The sequence below is a fragment of the Rattus norvegicus genome, chromosome 1, assembly GCF_021556685.1.
Source record: "Rattus norvegicus strain SHRSP/BbbUtx chromosome 1, alternate assembly SHRSP_T2T, whole genome shotgun sequence".
Classification (NCBI taxonomy): Eukaryota; Metazoa; Chordata; class Mammalia; order Rodentia; family Muridae; genus Rattus; species Rattus norvegicus.
In genome coordinates, this window is record NC_141534.1 from 188,544,831 (window position 1) to 188,564,150 (window position 19,320).

General features: G+C 42.6%; 2 protein-coding genes across 7 annotated transcripts in view; one reads left to right on the plus strand and one right to left on the minus strand.

Annotated features, from left to right (window-relative positions):
* Mettl9 (methyltransferase 9, His-X-His N1(pi)-histidine) overlaps positions 1 to 19,320 on the plus strand; it is a 47,115-nt gene that overhangs the window by 26,484 nt on the left and 1,311 nt on the right. For 4 of the 6 annotated variants that reach the window (XM_087633504.1, XM_087636670.1, XM_087629507.1 and 1 more), the window contains one exon: positions 1,683 to 1,867. The exons of the other annotated variants lie outside the window; for them this stretch is intronic. In XM_087633504.1, coding sequence (XP_087489630.1) covers positions 1,683 to 1,867 — 185 coding nt within the window. The remainder of the gene's footprint in view (positions 1 to 1,682; positions 1,868 to 19,320) is intronic. 6 annotated transcript variants of the gene reach the window in all.
* Igsf6 (immunoglobulin superfamily, member 6) lies at positions 7,825 to 18,207 on the minus strand. Its single transcript, NM_133542.3, is given in 6 exon segments — positions 7,825 to 9,371; positions 11,058 to 11,135; positions 11,438 to 11,488; positions 12,056 to 12,159; positions 14,317 to 14,676; positions 18,096 to 18,207. Coding segments are annotated over 6 exon segments (717 nt in total). The 5' UTR covers positions 18,163 to 18,207; the 3' UTR covers positions 7,825 to 9,314.

The window sequence follows — 19,320 nt, forward strand, 5'->3', positions numbered from 1 at the left end:
ACATATACATAAGTATAATAAAAACTAAAAGCAAAGCTTATAGTGGTCTGGGAGGGAGGGTACTAGCCTCTTCACTTACTTTGCCTAATGGAAGACTAGAGAAGGAGTGTACAGATGGCCATCTATGTTTAGCTGGGCAGGCCGGCCGGCGGGCTTCTTCAAGGAGTCATTGTCACCTCACATGGAGAGGGCAGACAGCCTTGCCTGAGAAACATGCTAGGAGAGGCTCCAAGTTATAGTTTCTGTGCTACATTGTGAATGTGGACAAGCCACTCCTTTCATTTTGTCACTAAAAGAAAAACTGCAGGAACTCATTAGGGTTCCTGGGCAGGCTGAGTAGAGCTCCCAGTGTATCATGAGGAATGGAACTGAGTTTACAAGCAGAATTTTAAAATATTAGGGATGAGATTGACCTGCTGTCAGCAAAGTTTAATTGTCACAACATTAAAACTCTGTAATTTTTGGTTCAGAGAATATATTTCTAGTTTTTAAAATTCCTAACACAGAAGCCACTTCCCTGCAGCTGAATTTTGAGGTGGAGTAAGTGAGAGGTTGGTTATCGTAGTGAAATAATGCTGCTGCTTCATGTCTAGCTTCTCTTCCATCACAGACCTAAGATTGTTGTTTAGTTTAATCAAATGTATAATTTGTGCTTTTGAATTGTTGAGCTAAAGCATTATACAAGCATTTCTTTGATTGTTTATTTCATTGTTTAAGAATAGAACTGATAACATTTTACTGTGGAAGCAGAGTCTGCATAGTAGACTGTTCTTAAGTGCTTCTTTAATGAGCTCAGCACAGCTTCTGAAGTCGTTAGGTAGTGGTCTCACGGTGATAAAGCGCTTCTGAAGCTCTAATGTTAGATCTATTCAGGGGGCATTTAGTGCAGACAGACACCTACAGCAAAGGAGCTGCCTGCTTTCTTGATTTGTTATAAATAATCTTAGTGCTGGGAGGCAGAAGCAGGAGCTAGTTTGAGGCCAGCCAAGGTTACACAGCAATGTAAAAATCGAGAGAGAGAGAGAGAGAGAGAGAGAGAGAGAGAGAGAGAGAGAGAGAGAGAGAGAATCCTATAAGGTAAAATACCATGGCCTGGTCATCTAGCTTAGTACAGTATTTGGCAGGTAAGCATGAGGACTTAGATGCAGTGGCCCAGTACCCCTGTGAAAAAGTTAAGCATGGTAACATGAACTTATAATCCTAGCAATATGGAGACAGATACAGGAGACTCCCTGGGGCCCACTGGCCTGCATTATTGAGTTCTAAGCCAATGAAAGACCCTGTTTCAAAAAAAAGAAAAATAATTGGTGGCATCTAAAGACTAAGACCCAAGATTGACTTCTGGCCTCTACAGTTGCCATTGGTTTCTTACCTGTCCTTTGTATAATGTAAATATAAATTATAGGTGCATATTTTGAATCCATATTGATTTAGAAGACAACGCTATTAGCCTTTATTGGCATCTTAGGTTTTGTTTTTGTTTTTTTCAAGATAAGAGTCTCACTCTGTCTTGGAACTCACTATATATAGACCAGGCTAGTCTTGAACTCATAGAGATCTACCCAACTGCCTTCTAAGTGCTGGGAATAAGACATGCACCACTATTCCCTGCTCATCTTAGTTATTTTAAAAGTTGTCTCTAAGTGGGAGAAATATTAACTAAGTTCTTTTTGATTTTCCAGAGTGCTTGGTATAAATGAATGGCAGAATACAGGGTTCCAGTATGATGTCATCAGCTGCTTAAATCTGCTGGATCGCTGTGATCAGCCTCTGACATTGTTAAAAGATATCAGAAGTGTCTTGGAGCCCACCCAAGGCAGGGTCATCCTGGCCTTGGTTTTGCCCTTTCATCCCTATGTGGAAAACGGTAAGTGTGGGCAGGCCAGCTCTTCTCAGAATGATTATCTGTTGGTATTTGTGATTTTATCTCAAAAACGACTAAACATGGTCTAGTGTTTCTCAGTTACTTGGAATTTAAGATAATAAATACAGTTAGCCATGTGTAGTATCACCTTGGTTAATGCTTATCTTAATACAGATTTCTCAGCATTCAGTACTTCCCTGGCATTGTAATAATTCATACTCCGCTGCGCCAGTGCTTCTGTGTCCGTGCTCGCTGCCTTTCAAGAGGGCTTGAACTACTTCTGTAGTGGCTTCTAAGCCGCGTCAAGCCATCGATTCTATCTCTTAATCTGCTAGTAGATGTTTCTTAATGTCATGGCTGTTTTGCTTTACATTTTGTAACTCTTGTCTCAGACTCTAAAATTGATGAATGTTCTGTTTTGAAGACATTCATGTTCTAATATTTCTTGAGTAACAGGCTTTTTTAAACATTTATTTTATTATTATTTTTAGAATTGTTTTTGTGTATGTTTGTGTATGTGAATACAGCATTTGCAGAGGCTGGAAGGTGGCATCAGATCCCCTGGGAGCCATACTTGGGTTCTGGGAACAGAACTTGGGATTCTTTGAAAGACCAGTGCATACTCTTAACTTTGAAGCCATTTATCTCTCCAATCCTCGGAATGTGGTTTTGTAAATTAATGGTGCTGCTCTTCAACAATATTTGATTGAAGAGTGTACTAGAAGAGAAAGGTTCTTTCCTGATAGGTTCACTGCAGCTTCTGGTATTCACTGTGAACTTAATATCACAGTGATTCATATTTTAAGCTGCAGTTGTTTGTACTTTAGGTCATATTGAAGACTATGGCTTTAATGCTCTTCTGTATTTTGATAAATTAATGGACATTAATATGAAACTACTTGTTATACAGGTTAATATTTTTAAAGTCTTTTGCCTTTTTTTTCTTCTTGAGACAGTCCTCATGTAGCCCAGGCTAGTCTCAAACTTACTATGTAGCCAAAGATGTCCTTGAATCTTTCATCCCCTGCCTTCACCTCTCCGGTGCTGGGATTTATGTGGTGGCAGAGATTGGACTCACCACTTCCTAATATTTGGCCAACAGTCTGCCAATCAAATTGAATCTGCAGCTTCTAGTTTTCTAATTTTAATGCCCAGACTGGACATTTCCTCAACTCTCAAGTACTTGCAAACATTTTAAAGGAATTCCTTACTATTTTGCAAGTGTTAGAGTCACTACATATTGTGGAAGCCAATATTTGAAGAAATAACATTCCTGGTTCTTGCGATTGTGGAATACTGTGGATTTATGTTACTGTGTGCACTCGTGCTTCTTAATTCTGTTCTTGACCTTGTAGTTTCACCCATGCCATAGTCTTTCCTTCTGTCCTTTCTTTTCTTTTCTCATTAATTCTTGCTTGTTTGCTTGCTTGCTTGTTTTGGAGACAGGTTCCTGCAGCTTCAGCTGGTTTGAAACTCATGGTCCTTCTGTTTCAGTTTCCATGAGCTGAGATTTACCGTGGTCGTCATGACAGCTCCTCCCTCTGTACTTCATGCCTGTCTGTACATTTGCCAAATATAGTTTTTGTTGTTGGTATGGAAAGTAGGAAATATTCTCTCTCTCTCTCTCTCTCTCTCGTGTGTGTGTGTGTGTGTGTGTGTGTGTGTGTGTGTGTGTGTGTGGAGGGGGAGGGGGAAGGAGGAGGAGAGGGAGAGAGGGAGAGAGGGAGCGAGTGCAGGCTTTAGTTGACATTAGTTGTCTGTCCCTGCTGCTCTTCATCTTTACTCTTTGAGACAGTCTCACTGAACATGGAACTTACTGCTTTATGTCTGGAGCATCAGGTAGCTTGCCTGTTTCCTCCCATTGCTATTACAGTTCCATGCTGCCACATTAGTCTAACCACAAATTTCATTTCTTTGTGTTTCTGACAAGAAAAATGGAAAGGAAGTGAAGCTAACAAGAGAGCAGCCTTCACTTAGGACTGAGAACAAGTTCCTCGACCGTGGGTGTCAGAGTTGCCTGTGGACTCTGAGGAGTCTGGCCTGTGGCACTGGACAAATTTGAGACAAAGTCTTGTTGCTAGGGATGACCTTTATTGACCTGTAACTCTTTCAGATTGTCTGGAGCAGGCTCCAGTAACTACGAGATCCTGATGATTTCCATGGGATTGGAGACTTTAAGGCAGAGTGCGCTTAGCCTGTTTGGCCTAATTAATTATTTAACAAAAAGCAATTCTAGGTGAAGTAATTACTCTTTTTGGCATGGGGTTGGGAGGGGTCAGTGCATATAACTATAATTTTGTTGTTTAGGCTAACTTAGAAAAGGCAGACTACTGTGTTTCTTTTTAATCTTGGTTCTCTCACTGAGCTTTCCTTAAGGATTGGTTATCAGGTGAGACCTATTTAGAGAAAAGGATGTAATTAAGGAGAATTATGTTGTACAATTGATAATTAATCATGATTAATTTGTTAAAATCATAATTTATGCAAAATCACTTGTGGTAAAATTGTTTGGGCTGCTTGCAAAAGGGTATGTAATGAAAAATCTACTTTTTTACTCTAGATCCTTTGTGATTTTAGGTCACCTTAAACATGCTTCAGATGTTTCTCTACCTGTATGCCAGTAGAAGCCATTAAGAATACTTTAGATGCCTTCCCCTTAAATATATCCGGGACTACACCTTAGTCATTACTGGAGAGCAGCAGTGATGTGATGAGCTGTCTCAGACTGACCCATGGGTCTGGGTGGTTACATGGCGTGGATGCAGGGAGTGAGCGGTTAAATGGCATTGTTACTGCTTTAGATACTGCTTGATTGATACACTTTTGAAAATTCCATTTTATTAAGAGTTTACAAATCTAGGAGTTAGTATTAAATTTTATATCTGAGTGCTGAGCATCTCTGGAGATGATCACACTGAAGACACAGGGGTCACTGTGGCCCTCCAGCTCTTCTCCCATCTCCACTCAGTGCAGCACTAGCTTGTATCTGTGACATCCTAGTGAAAGTGTCATGAGTGCTAATATTACTTTTTTTTTTTAACGGTGCTAGGGATTAGACCCATAGTCTCACATGTGTTACACAATGCTCTTTACTGAAGTATATCTTAGCCCTTTACATTTTTAAAAATGCGTTTATATGTATGTGTGTTGGGAGATGTGGATGTCAGAGGACAGCCTGTGGGATCTGGTTCTTTCCTTTCACCATGTGGGTCCCAGGAATTGAGGTGCTCAAGCTTGGAGACAAGCCCTTGTACTTTCTGAGCCAAATTGATTTATGTACAAGCTTTGGGGTGCAGGTTTGTACAGAAGCCAAATATTCCTAAGGAGCTGGAGTTACATGGGTGCTGAGAAGAAAATCCCTGTGAGAGCAGTAACTACTCTTAACACCTTTGCAGTCACGCCACATGCCCCTTCATTTTTATTTGAGTTAGGGTCTCACTAGGTTGTTCAGCTGACCTGATTTTATATCATTGTCCTGCTGATTTTGCAGAAAATAATTGGGAATGTGATTCTCTGTTTGATTCCTTGAATAATTATTGGTAGGATTGGTCTTTGAAACTATGTAGGCCTCTGCTTTTGAGGAGTAGCCTGTTAGCAGCTATCTTACGCATGTATGAAGCCCTGGTCTGATTAAGTTAGACTGTTGCGGCTGTGTTATTGTTGTTTTAGTGTCCTCCTGTGTAGTCTTGGTTGGTCTGGAACCTGATATGTAGCTTGGGTTGACCTCAAATTTATGTTCGTCTTCCTGAATCCTCCTGAATTCTAGGATTTATAGGCTTACCCACTATGCCTGGTTAGACATTTAGTCTAAAACTCCCTGGCAGATAGAAACAAGTAGGGCTCTTAGTCAGTTTTGTGGAAGATGCTTAGTGTCAGAAGGCTAACCCCTGTTTGAATTTGAAATATTGGTTTGCATGACCTCTCATTAATCTGAGAGTTTTCACCTGTCCAGAATGGCCAATACTCACTTTGGAGTTTGTTATGAGGGTTAAGCCATGTATTGAACAGTGGCCAACTTTTAGGTCTGGATTTTGGTATTTGATCCATGCTAGATTTATTCTAGTCTTCTTTATTCTTTCACAGTGTTTTTATTTGTGACTTTACTGATTATACTTGTTCACAGTTCCTCAGACAGAAGTATTTCAGATTGCCTTTTTGTCTGCCTTAAAATGATAACAAAAGTGGTCAGAATCCAAAGGCTTCATTCTGCCTTTTAACTGTCTCAGGGTGTATTCTCTGTTGGCGTGTGTGACTCAATAGCTATATTGCTATTGGTAACAGGTTTGAGATTCTTTACAAAGGTGAAAAAGGAATGAATTCTTTCTGAAAACCCTATTTGCATGTGTTGGTAGGCAAATCAAGGTAGAGGACATAGATAGAAGATTTCTGGGTCCATTTGCCTCTTCTGTGTTAAGCCTCCCTGCCATTGTGCTGGGTCTAGGAGATAGGCTTTTTGGGAGGTGATGGGTTCCTGAGGTCTGCCTGCTTTGCTAGAGGTCCCAGAGCCTGCACTCCACCTCAGTGGTTTGGAGGAGGTACCTAACCCCCCGTGTGGCATCCTGATTCCACTTCAGCCTCCAGAACTGTGCAAAAGACATTTCTGCTGTTTGTACTGTACTTTGTCATAGCAACAGCAGCCCACTAACATCCATCTCATCGTCATTTCCTCAGTGCTTGTGAGAGACTACAGGCATCCTGAAAGATTCCAGTCTTAGTGGGAGGTTCCAGTTTAGTCTTTAATAGGGAAAATTCTCTGGATGCCCAGAGAGTAAGGAAGGATTTAGCCAGTATTCTCTGGAGAAGGCTCAGTATGTGTGTAGGGGCTGTTTCTCATCTCAGTTGAAATGTAAGAAATTTTTAAATACAATTATTGTTCAGTTGCATTCATACAAAGGTATTTGAAGGCCTCCAATGTGCCAGGAAGAGCCAGGCACTGGAAATACAAAGATAAATTTGAGCCCTAAACTTCTAGTTGTGATTCTAGTACAGATTGTAGCTGTAGCAGTCAATGTTGGGACAATGTAGAAAAGATAGGGCAAGGTACCATGGGGACAGAGAAGGAAAGATAATTAATTGGGACTTAGGGAAGGCTTTGTGTGCACATCTCTAGCTGTTGTGTTTGTTGTCTTGTTTTTGCAGTGCTGGAGTTGAACTCAGGCCTTGCCCATTCTCTTGAGCTGTGTCTTTGGAGTATGTTGCAGACTCACACAAGACTGTATGTAAGGCATGAAGATGTGGCCTGGGGTCAGGGCAGAGCAGGGTCACTGTAAGCCAGTGCACGGCAGGCAGGCCTTGCAGAGTGGAGTAGCCAGGTGTTCAGTGAGCATTGGGTCCTCTTGCGTGTGACACCAGAGGTGAGAGGTCCTCCCTCTGAAAATACCCTCCAATTTTAATCTTAAAATCCATCTTTGAGATAGGTCTTGCCTTTACTCTTTGGGGAACTACATTAGAATTCAGTCCTAATACATTAGAGACTTGTCTCTTGGGAACAATGCCAGAGTACAATCACTAACAGAAACAAATGGTACGTGGGTCCTGCTCTCCTAAGTGGAAGTAGTACCTGCTCCTTTCTGCCATCTGGTTCAAAAGTTCATTTCTTTTGCCTAAGCTGGTAGTTTCAAAATCAGGGGATTTGCCTCTTGAGTTCATATTCTTAGGAGATTCATTTTGGAGTGTGGAGAAAAAGATGACGCACTCACAGGCTCTATGAGGCCGTGTGTTGGAAAGGGAAGGAGGGAGGGGGGCTGGCGAGATGACTCAGGGCTAAGTGTGCTGTTCCTTCCCGGCACCCACACTAGACAGAGCACATGACCTGTCATTGCAGCTTCAGAGACTCTGATGTCCTCATTTGGCCTCCGTGGCTTTCTGTGGGCACTTGTACACAGACCCAGACAAATGCACACATGTGAATAAAAAATAAAATAAAAATTTTAAACAACAAACCATCCAGCCAAAACACTGCTGTGTATGCCAATTTTATTCCTTTTGTGTATGTAAATTGCAAATGTACTTGTGTGCATGCATGTGCACGTGTGTGCATGTGCATGGAAATAAGATGAGGTTATCCACTTCTTCCTCTCCAGTTTTTGGGACACATATCAGGATTTGAGCCACAAGTTTCAGACTCTTCCAAAGAGACTTTGAAGTGTGTGAAGACTGTATTTGAAGAGTGCGTACCATTTACGTTTATTACTGTTTAGAAGCGCCTGACTGAGGTCATACACTGTGATCGAGTTGGTGAGCAGTGCGCTCGTTGGTACTTACATTCAAAGAACAATTCCCCCTCCCCCACCACTGTTTTTTTTCAGACAATGTTTTTCTGTTTAACAGCCTTGGCTGTCCTGGAACTTGATCTTAGATCTTAGGCCTGAACTAAGAGATCCACCTCCCTCTGCCTCAGTGTTAGGATTAAAGGCAGGTAGGTGCCACCATACCTGGCTTAGGTCACCTCAGTGAGATAGTGAGGACCTTCTGTATCAGGCCCTCCTTTCAAGCTCACTAGGTCTGCAGTTCTTTGGCACCACACTGACATCTAGAGTCAGTTGTCTGCATTCCTGAGGCATTTTCTCACAGGCTTTGGGCTTCCTCTGTTTAGAGTCTTCCTCTAGTCTTTCAGTATTGTTTTGTTGCTGGTACAGCCTAAGTTGTTTTGTATACCTCAGCTGGAGAATGTTCACTGCCCACTGCTCCATTACAGTATCTGAAGAAGTCATTTTTGTTCCAAGATATTGTTTGCAATGAGTTTCTTTTACCTAAAAATTGATCTTCTCCTCACTCCTTTTGCCCTTCTCACTTGATTCTAATTGTTTCATCATTTCTACAACTCAGGAAAGTATTTTTTCCCCTCAGAATTGAGACCTGTGGTTTGACTTGAAGCTTTCTTCCAGTTAATGGCCATCACACATCTAGTATGTTGGGTAGACTGACAAGATGCACATGATAACAGTTTTTAAAAGCTGAAGGTGAAGTTTTTCTTTAAAATGAGGCTCCTTAGACTGTTCCTGGAAAATTAGAAAAAAGGTCCTCCAGTTGAGTTTTCTTGAGGTTTTCACATTCCATCATTATGGTTCGTGACAGTTACTTCCGCTCTGCCTTTTGGCGTGACTGGCTGTTTTCCCACTTGTCCTGCCCTTTTCTCTTGGTGGTGGCAGTGTTTTTGAGACAAGATAACATGTCTCTGACTTCAGGTTCATCCTATAGTCAGGGATGACCTTGAACTTCTGACTTTTTATACTACTACACAATGTTGGGAATACAGGCTTGTGTCACTTTGCTGAGTTATGTGGTGCTGAGGATCAAAGCTAAGACTTCATGCCTACTGGGCAAGCACTTTGCCACTCAAGCTACACCTCAGCTCTCTTTGCTGTTGTTTGGATTGCTGTATGTCCATTCACACTGCCATAGATTCTGGAGTTGCACTGTCAATGGTTTAAGTAAAAAGTCAGCACATCTATGGTCTTCCAGGGCTGGGGAGTGCTTTTCTGTTTTCATAATTGCCGTCTTGCTCCTGTGACAGTAAACAGGGAGCTGTAAAGTACGTTAGCAATGCCATCCTACTCTACATAGGAGCTACTTTGTAACTATGCAGGTTTGGTCTTGTGTATACTTGGAATCATTTTCATGTATTTTATTTGTGTGTGTGCCTGAGTATATGTGTGCTCATGTATGTGTGTGTGTAAGCGCTTGTTTCTGTTTGAATTTTCAGTTTTGTGTAAGCATCTGCACTCCCACCCTTTGCTTCACTGTTGTGTGGTCTTTTGACACAGAATGTCCTGTACTGGGTAGCTCAGGACCACACTGGGCTTTAGATCCTTTGTCTTCACCCAGTAAGTACTGAGACTCCATGTACATGTGTCCACACTCCTCTTGACTTTGCTTCTGAAATAGGGCTCAGGATCTTGCTATGCAGCCCAAGCTGGCCTTGAGCTGGTAATTCTGCCTTAGCCTCCCAAGTGCTGAGGTGATAACCTTCCAGTTATTTTAAAAGTCTGGTTACCATTTTTTCCTTTTTAAAAAGTCAGTGTCTTTGTTCATAAGCCTGGTTAGCTTGCAAGTTGCAGTGTAGATGAGGTTGGCCTCATTTTTTTCAGAGACAGCCCTGCCTCTGCCTCCCAAGTCCTAGGATCAAAGGTGTGAGCCTGCATACCTGGCTCTATTTCTGCTTTCTTTAGAGTAGAGAATATGGGAACTAAAATAAAATCTGTCTTGATGTTATTGTCAAATTTTTTACTAGGAACTTTAAAGCTCTTAGTTCTAGTCATGCTTCAGATGACTGACTTTTGTTGAAAAAGCACTTAGGAGTCAGAGACAGGCTTGTCTTTGTGAATTTCAGGCCAGTCTGGTCTACATAGCAAGTTCCCAACAAGCTAGGATTATATAGGGAGACCTTGTTTCAAAGAAATAAGATAAAATAAGCCCTAGCTTCAATAGGAAAAACTGTCAATAGGTAGTTTTGTCTTTATCCTTTTTTATATCACAGGAGGATAAATTTAGTATGTAGGTGATATTCTCTTTTGTTTAGAAAAAGATTAGATTTTATTTTTAAAAACTGAATCTGGGGATGGGACCTTAATAAATATTGGACAGGTGCTCTGCCACTGAGCTAAATCCCCATTCTCCACTCCCCTAAAAAAGGACAAAGGAAATCACACTTCATAGTTATCATCCTGTTGTATTTACCTCTTTCCTAGTCATCAGTTCTCTGTGTACATTGTCATAGAAGGCTTAGCATTTCTGCCACTCATTGTGGAACAGGTAGGTCGCCTTAAAGTAGCATGCCCCGGGGAATCCTGAGTGTGACTGAGGATCACTGTGTTGGGATTTACCCAGTCCCCAAGTTTAGCAAGATGCTGCTTTTGTACCATTGACAAATTTATTTTTCCCTTACTGGTAACAAGTGACTTAAAAATACTATTTGATTTATACAGATAATGTAGCACTGACTTAGGATCTCCTGCTCACTGGGTGCAGCATGAAGTGGTTCTTAGTCTGAAAGCCCCTTGCCTGTACTGAAAACGCTATTTCCACACCTCTAACTGTTGAATGTTTTATCAAATGTCCTTTGACATACTTTTGGCGAAACTGCTGTTCTGGTAAACACACTTTGAGAAAGAATCTACTAAAGGAAAACTTGATGATTGATAGCTTGTTCGCAGCATACTCTTTCCAGTGATAGATGCTGTTGTATACTTACAGGCTGATGACTTGTTTCCACATATCTCTTATGGTATAATTCTTGAGCAATTTCCTGGAAGATACGTCGAGCACTCTTCTGCAAAATCAAAATGAAACATTTGTCTTTCAGGAGCATGAATGCTATCTTCATTGCAGGGGATTCAGCAATGGGATCCCTCTACAGCCACAGTTAGCTCCTTAGCTCTGAGTTTGTTTAGTAGAATTTATGACTGAGAACTGTCAGGATGGCAGCTTCCTGCCCAGATGATGGCTGAGGATCCCTAACTGGGAATGGGAGCCTCCAGGGTGGAAGTTCTTACTGTATTGTTCTCTTAACACAGTTTACCATTGAATTGGATCCCGCCCATTGCGGTATAAAAACACAAGTACTCGCAGTACCTTTTTCGAGTCTTCCTTGGTTTCTCTGCTTCTTGGAGTGTTAGATTTTGACTGCCAAGAATAAGAAAATCCATGAGCATTTTGTGATCTTATGCTGGAAGAAGCCTGAGCTGGTTTGAGCAGTGTTTGAGTGACACACATTAGGTAACTTTTACAACATTTTAGGTGCTTTTAATTAACAAATGAATTTAACAACTTAATTGGATGTTTGTTATAGCATGTGAACAAATTTTGATAAATATTTATACCCCGACTTTTCAACATACATACAGACCAAAGATGCTCTTTTGGTATGTTTAGTTTATTTCTGCTCTGAAAGCTTGTCACAACTTCAGGTTTTCCTAGATAATAGGAACCCATCCCCTCCCCATTCCTCACCCTTGCAGCAGAAAGCTGACATAGGTGTTTAAAGACCTTCTGGACTTTAAAGAAGAAACACTATGAATGCTGTCTCTGACTAATAGTCTCATTGGTGAAGGGACAAGGTATCTGCAGCCTCCTCTGAGGTGGAGACACCAAAGTTGTGAGCCAGGTGTTTGCTGGGCCAGCTGTTTCTGAAGTAGACAGAGGAGAATAACCTCTGTATGGTAACACTGGAGGTGAGGGTGTTTGACTTACTCTGAAGAGGACTATGAAGATCACACACACACCGGTGACGTAGACTGCGAGCAGTGCTAAGAGCACTATCAGGAGACTGTGCACCTCCCTGCTGAAAAGTCTTTCTTCATGGTGGAAACATAAAGGGACAGTCATTGTTGAAGCATGCTCCTGCAGAAGTCTGTGGAGCATCGCTTAAGCAACATTTACAGGTGGAGCCTGAACTTCGTGTGCTTGCCCCTCCCAGCAGCATCTACCTGGGATCCTGTGAGTAGAAGATGCTCAAGAATGCGATGGAATCAGTTTGATGGTCTTTAAATGTGTTAGACCAGAAATGCTTCTTCATAAAATAAAAATGTTAAAATTAAGGTGAAGAGCAAGGTATAGTGGCCCACTCTTTAATGTCAGCACTCGCATGATAGGCTCTGAGTTAGAGACCACGCTGCTTTACCGAGTAGGTTCCAACACAGCCAGGGCTACAGCAGGAGACTGTCTCAAACAACCTAATTGAGTTGGACATCTATTGTAATGCTAAGAATCACTATTGTGTTTTAATTTTTTCCTCCCTTTCTCATGGTACCATGCTGCTGATTGAACCTCCTGCTTCACACATGCTTAAGCCTTCTACCTCTAAGCTACATCAGCCTAAGAATTACCTTTTATAAACATTACTTAAGTACATGGACATTGAAATTTCCTGTTGCTAGAATCAATGAACAAGAATCACCAATTCTTTTAGTGCAGTGCATATATTTTCTTGTGTATTTGTTGGTGCAACTGTTAAAAGCTAACTTGTGCTGTCTGGTAAAAACTAGAGGAGGCCATCTATTGAAGATCTTAGAGCCAGCTCCCTGCTTTAAATGCAGTTGTGCTGTGTGACATGTACATTCCTTAGTGAAAATCTCCAAGGAGAAATACTGAACCCATCTTTATATTGTGAGTTTTCTCTTTGGGCAGAAAGTGCCCTGTGTTCAAAGAGAGGATTAAGTAACACATGTGCCTTTCAGTACTGATTATGTGAAACATGAAATATAGTCAGATACAAAATTATTTTCCATCAACTTATAGTTCTAGCTAAATATCCCATAAGTCCTGTCCAATGGACTCAGTTTGTACAATGCACATTTTTTAAAATTTGTAAAACATCACAACATTTTGCCCATATTTTTAAACTTTTATTTCACAAGCATAAATTATGATATAAATCTGGTAGTGTAATACTTTAGCCCTGGCATTATCTTTTTTTTTTTCTTTTCTTTTTTTCGGAGCTGGGGACTGAACCCAGGGCCTTGTGCTTGCTAGGCAAGCGCTCTACCACTGAGCTAAATCCCCAACCCCCTGGCATTATCTTGATACAAGCTGCCAGTTCCTAGACCCTTCCTGATTGGCTCCATCTAGTATCCACAGACCCAGAGGCAGTAGTGGGCCTTCTCAGTTCTTTCTCCATCCCCAGATTTATTCCCGAGAGCCAAGCAAGCACTCTTTTTTCCTGTGCTGCAGTGTCTAGGTGTAACACAGGGAGACAGGTGAGTGCAATGTCTAGGTGTAACACAGGGAGACAGGTGTGTGCAATGTCTAGGTGTAACACAGGGAGACAGGTGAGTGCAATGTCTAGGTGTAACACAGGGAGACAGGTGTGTGTGTGTGCATATCGTCTAGGTGTATGGAGACCTGTGTGTACTGTTTTTAGGTATAAACACAGGAGAACTGTGTGTGCAGTATGTACATGTAACTCAGGGAGACCTATGTGTCTTACTGCTTTCTCAGAAACTGGCTTAGTATTGAACCAGCTAGAAAATCACTCTGTAAGAGAAGCAGAAATGATCAGTTAAATTGGACTTTGAGAAGATGGAAAATTAAACACAAATTTGGAGAGAAGCCAAAGTAGATACTTGGCCATTATCAGAAGAAAAACTGCTTGTATATCAGAAGAAAAACTGTTAGCTCTGGCTTCCCGAAGGTCCCGACAATCCCTCATTCAAATCAGGGACTCAGACCTCCCTAAACACCAGCAGTAATTTCGCCAAGCCAACCCTTGAGTAAGTCTGAGAAAGACATTTCAAAGAGACACATGCCTATGGTGCCAGCTCCTTGGAATGCTGAGGCAAGAGGAGTACTTGGGCCACGAGTTTAAAGCCAGCCTAGAACAGTATAACAAGAATTGATTTAAAGGTAAAAAAAATAGTGAACAACAACAACAAAATTAGAGAAAAGGCTTCACACAGTTATGAAGCTAACAACCACACACACCTTAACAGATGTGTGTAGCCCTGTGGACTGACCTCTTACCACCAGTGTAGTCCCGTCTCCAGTCTGTTTGGCTGTTGGTACCTTTTCATTGGGAAATGCTATTCCACAGATGTAGATTGCACTGTCATTTGGAGACAGCCTGTTAACAGTGAGGGAGACTCGGTTCTGGTCCAGGGTTTCTTTCACTGTGAACTTGTCTGCCTCATTTCTGCATCCGTCCAAGCACAGAGCTTCAGGCTGGTGAGTGCCACAGCGAAACCACAAGCTTTTTGGTTGCACTGCAGGGCATCCAGTTGTAGAAAAGGTACACTCCATGGTGACAGTCTGAGACGTGTAGTCCACCTCTAGGTAACCTGGCTGTAGCACAGATACAGTACAGGCGCCCACCACACCTGTGAGGAAGCACATGGGTGTTCAGGGGCTTTGTTGTTGCTGTTTCTTGGCACTGTTGGGCCAGGGACCGGTCAGCCTCTGTTTCTTGTCCTATTCCCATTTTTAAAAAAAGACTGTAAAGACAACAGGTGTCCTTGCCTGTGTTAACTCATTGTTGTATTACCTCATGGTTGTTGGTGTGCCATCTGGCTACCTGAGGACAACCTCAGAGGTACTCCTGTGATCATTCTGACTATTGGACTAGTGTGCCTGAAGCCAGAAGTACACACAGTCCTGACAAACGTTCCCTTGATCTCAGGCCACCCTTTTAATCTTGGAAGAACCAGTTTCCTCTTGTGCACCCCTTGCTGTGGTATGTGATTGAGCCTTGGCAAGTTTTTTGTCTGTTGGAGGCTGGGTTGCCTAGAGATGAATCTGGTGTCCATTTGGGAATTAGGATAACAGGAAGGATGTACCTATGAGAAAATGCAGCCCTGGCTTAGCCCATGGCCTCCCCAACTACTGTAGAGCTGAGGCCAGAGAGTCCCCTGTGCATTAATTACTTGACTTACTATATAGTAACAAGGAGATCACAGACTGGAGTTAGACTCCACCTCTGTGATTGTAGCTCAGAGTGCTGCCTGGCTTTCCTATCATGGTGAGTGGGATGTTGCTCCTTTGTGCCGTTAATGTAGAGTTTAAATGAAATGAGCCCCAAGCCACAGTTTCTAATAGGATGTAGCCGTTATTGCTGTTCTACCTGTACTAAAACTCGCCACTCTGGAGGTACTTGGAACTTGAGTTTGCGTCTTGACCTTCTAGCCCAAGACACGATGGAAAACCACTCAGGTGCTTCTTAATGGGAAGTCTCCTTAGGCCCTTTTTGAGGCAAGGGACCACCACATGAAAAGTGGTATTGGTTGAAGCAGCTGTGAGTTTTTAGTTCAAGTTCTGCCTAATTGTATAGGTCAAATGGCCTCAAAAATAATGGGCCAAATGGTCTTATTTATCCTACTCTGTTCCTGAGAATGGAAAAAGTCCAAATCCTCTGATGCTTGTATTCATTTAGCCGAGGTTCTCAACCTTCCTAATGCAGCTCTTTATACAGTTCCTCATGTTGTGGTGACCACAACCATAGAATTACTTCATTGTGATCTTGCTACTGTTAGGAATTGTAATGTAAATATCTGATATGCAGGGTATCTGTTACTCAATTCCAAAGGAGCTGCAACCCACAAGTTGAGAACTGCTGATTTAGGAGCCATGGTTGTTTTTCACTTAACATTTTGTCTTAAAGGTTCCCAACCAGAGCAGCAGAGGCAGTAAAGTTAGCCGCAGGATTTGCGAGAGTATTCCCACATTTCTCCTTGAGCATTGTGTTCCTTGAGGTAAGCTGAGGCTCTGTGCTGACTGGCTGAGAAGAGTTAGGAGTTAGTCAGCGGGGAGTACCACCTAGCTTCTTGTGTGCCAGGAGGTCCAGCCGAGGGCGGTGGGCTCCCACTAGCCTGTTTACTGCAGGGACTGCTCTGCAGACTGGAAATGGATTGGTCCTGTTGGTCCCACATGCAGACAGAACCCCAGTCTCGGGTGCCTTTCAGTTGAAGATTTAAAAAGTAAGCCAACCTTTAACACAGTAAGAAATACTTGCAACTTGGGAATTTCCTCTTAGTCTCTGTTGGGGAAACTGAACAGGCCAGGGGAGGGGACAGCGTTGTTCCTTCCCCCTCCCGTTGAGCAACATTAGTCAAAAAGAGAAGTCTGGATAGTGTCTCACTAAAGCCCCTCCTGTGAAGGTTTTCTTTTAGGAATTCCTAGGTTCTGTAGTTTTTTGTTTTAAATCAGTTTCCACTGAAAATGTTGAAAGTTGAGCTCCGTGGTGGAAGTAAATCATCCTACTCCTTTTTAAAAATGGTTAGGAAATAAGTAGAGAATTTATTTTGGATTCCTTGAACTTATGTTGTGTGTGCTTATGTATGTCAGCCTGTTCAAGTGTGTATATGTTTGTGGGCATGCGGGCATGAATGTACAGATGTGTGTGGAGGCCTGAGGACAGCCTTGGTTGTGTTCTTTGGAATTACTTACTTTTGTTTTCCCAGAGAGGGCCTCAGTAGTTGAATAGGCCAGGCTAGCTAGTGAGCCCTGGGGCTCTGCCCAGCTCTGCCTCCCCATCACTGAGATTGTAAGTGTGTGCCACCAGGCCTGACTTTTGCATTGTTCCACTAATCACATGTAGGTCCCTCTGCTTGCATAGTAAGCACTTTACTGAATTAAATCTCCAGCTCCAACATTTATCATTGCTGTTAGCATCAGAAGCTAACCATTACTGTTATTATTTGTGTTTTTGAGACAGGGTTTCTCTGTGCAGCCCTTGCTATCCTGGAACTTGCTCTGCAGACCAGGCTTTGAACTTAGAATCCTCCTGCCTCTACCTCCTGAATGCTGGGTTTGCAGCACCACTGCCCTGCCCAACATTTATTATTATAGAAAAATGTCAAACATGCAAAAGTAGCCACCTTGCATGGTGGACTCAGCCTTGCCTGCTTTACCTTAGGCTTGTCTCAGGTCTCCTCACTGTCTCATCTATTCATTCCTTCGTTATCCTATCTGCAAGCATTTCATAATAGAGCTGGAAAGATAAAGCTTTTCTCTCATGCCAACCAAGCACTGTACACAAGCAGTATGTATTCATTGCAGACAGTAGAGCAGTATAAGACATTGCCGTGGGTCCTTAGCCAGAAGAGCCACTGTTAACATGTAGGCATAATTCATTCACTCCTCCCCAGCCCCTTCTCCCCTCCCTCTGAATTTCTCCTTTCCTTTTCTTGTGTGTACTGGAGAGCGAACCTTGCATATGCTAGGCAAGTAGCCTACCACTAGGCTACTCTACCATTTCTTTACAGATGAGAAAAAATTAACTTCAAGAACATTTGCTCCATTTCTTGCCCTGCAATCCAGATTTTGTGGGTAAATCTTAGATTATTTAAACTATGATGAAAGAAATAACTTTTATAGAGCTAGAACAGGTACAGATAGAATTTAGAGATTAGTTATATTATCAGGTGGCTTTTTTGTAGGACAAGTTACAGCTTTAAAACCCAAGTTCTTTTCAGCCTTTAGAAACATTGTCTTATGAAAGTATTAAGCTAATACTGTGCAGTGTACAGTAGTCCAGAGCTTGCCTGTGGGAACTGACTGAGTGACCAGCACAAGTGGTCCTGAGCAGATTCTCTCTGGTAAGATGTGCTCAAAGAGCAGCCAACCAAGGGCTGATAGAAAACGCATCTTCAGCTATGCCTCAGTGCCTAGTTCTGTGGGGAGAAGAGACACTGCCGTACTGTAGTGCTGCCTTCGTAAGTTATCTGCTAGGAGCTGAAAGTCTTCATGATTAGGTGGCAAGCAGCAGTTTACCTAGTGGAATAGAGAACAGAAAACCCCTTACCAACTTGAAGAAGGATCAGGCTGATTCCTAGCCGGAGGCCCCTCCTGCTCGTGCTCACAGGGCCCATCGCTGGTGCATGTGCCGCCTTTTCCACTTTTCTCTTTTCAGAAAGGAAGAAGTAAAGAGAGGAACTCATATTAAGGAAGCACAAGCAGGAACTTTTAGAAATTGCATAAGCATGGTTTGTAATAAGTTTCACCATTTAAAGTTGAGATTTCAGTCTAAGCATGCATGCATATTAGAAATTATCATGGGCGTCTGATAGTCTTTGTGGAGGTTGCAGGAAGTCATGTGCTCCTCAACCAGTGCCTGACATTTTAGAGTGTTCTTATTGATGTGCTCTGCTGTTGAGTGCCTCTCAGGGCTAGAAACTGCTAGGCGTGAGCAGCAGCAAGAGGCCATGTTTCCTGTAGGCCTAGGAGAAAAAACCAGGGAGTGACCAAAGCATCTGGTATGGTAAAGAAGCACACAGCTGCTGTCAAGCCTGTGCGCCTGGCTTGAATTCAAAGATTTCTTAATGTTGACAAACGATGCGGATATGTCCCCTGGTGCTTGTTTTGGGTCTGAGTCACACACAGCACCCTCTCTCCCCCAGCCTGTACTAGTCAGGTGGTTCTTTGTAAGTAGCAGGAACTCAGGCTGATCAAGCAAAAAGAGACCTGTTAACAGGACTTGATGTGGCTCTTGGAGTTTTAGAAGGCCTGGAGAGCCTGTGACTTCCCAAGTGAGGAAGAGCTTGAGTCACCCTGTGAAACTAGTCTGATGCTGTGCACTAGGTGCTGCAGACGCTGTCATTATCACCCACTCATCTGCCCACCTCCCTACCCACCTGATGTTATTGCCCGCACTTGGCAAAAGGCCTCATTCTGTGTCGCCAGCTCATTCCAGTTTTGGCAACAGGCTAAGGTGTGGCACCAGTCCCCTGCTGCAAGAAGACCAGAAAAGCAGCTTCCCTTCCCACCAAGAATTAACTCTCCCAACAGGGATCAAATGCAATGCTGGCCACTGAAAAGTGTTGACTTTACTGTTTGCCCTGTGCTCTGTTACCTGCTGGTGTGTATCTGTCCCCTTAGCATTGGAATCCTTGCTGTGAATTTAGTGGCATGTTATCAGTCTCTTTCAGCTCCATATCCAAATGGACTTTTGGTTTTGTCTGTCTGTAGTCAGGGTGTGGCTTGCAGGGAATGAAACCTTGCCTGCTTCTCGTACTTCAGGCTCCTAATGC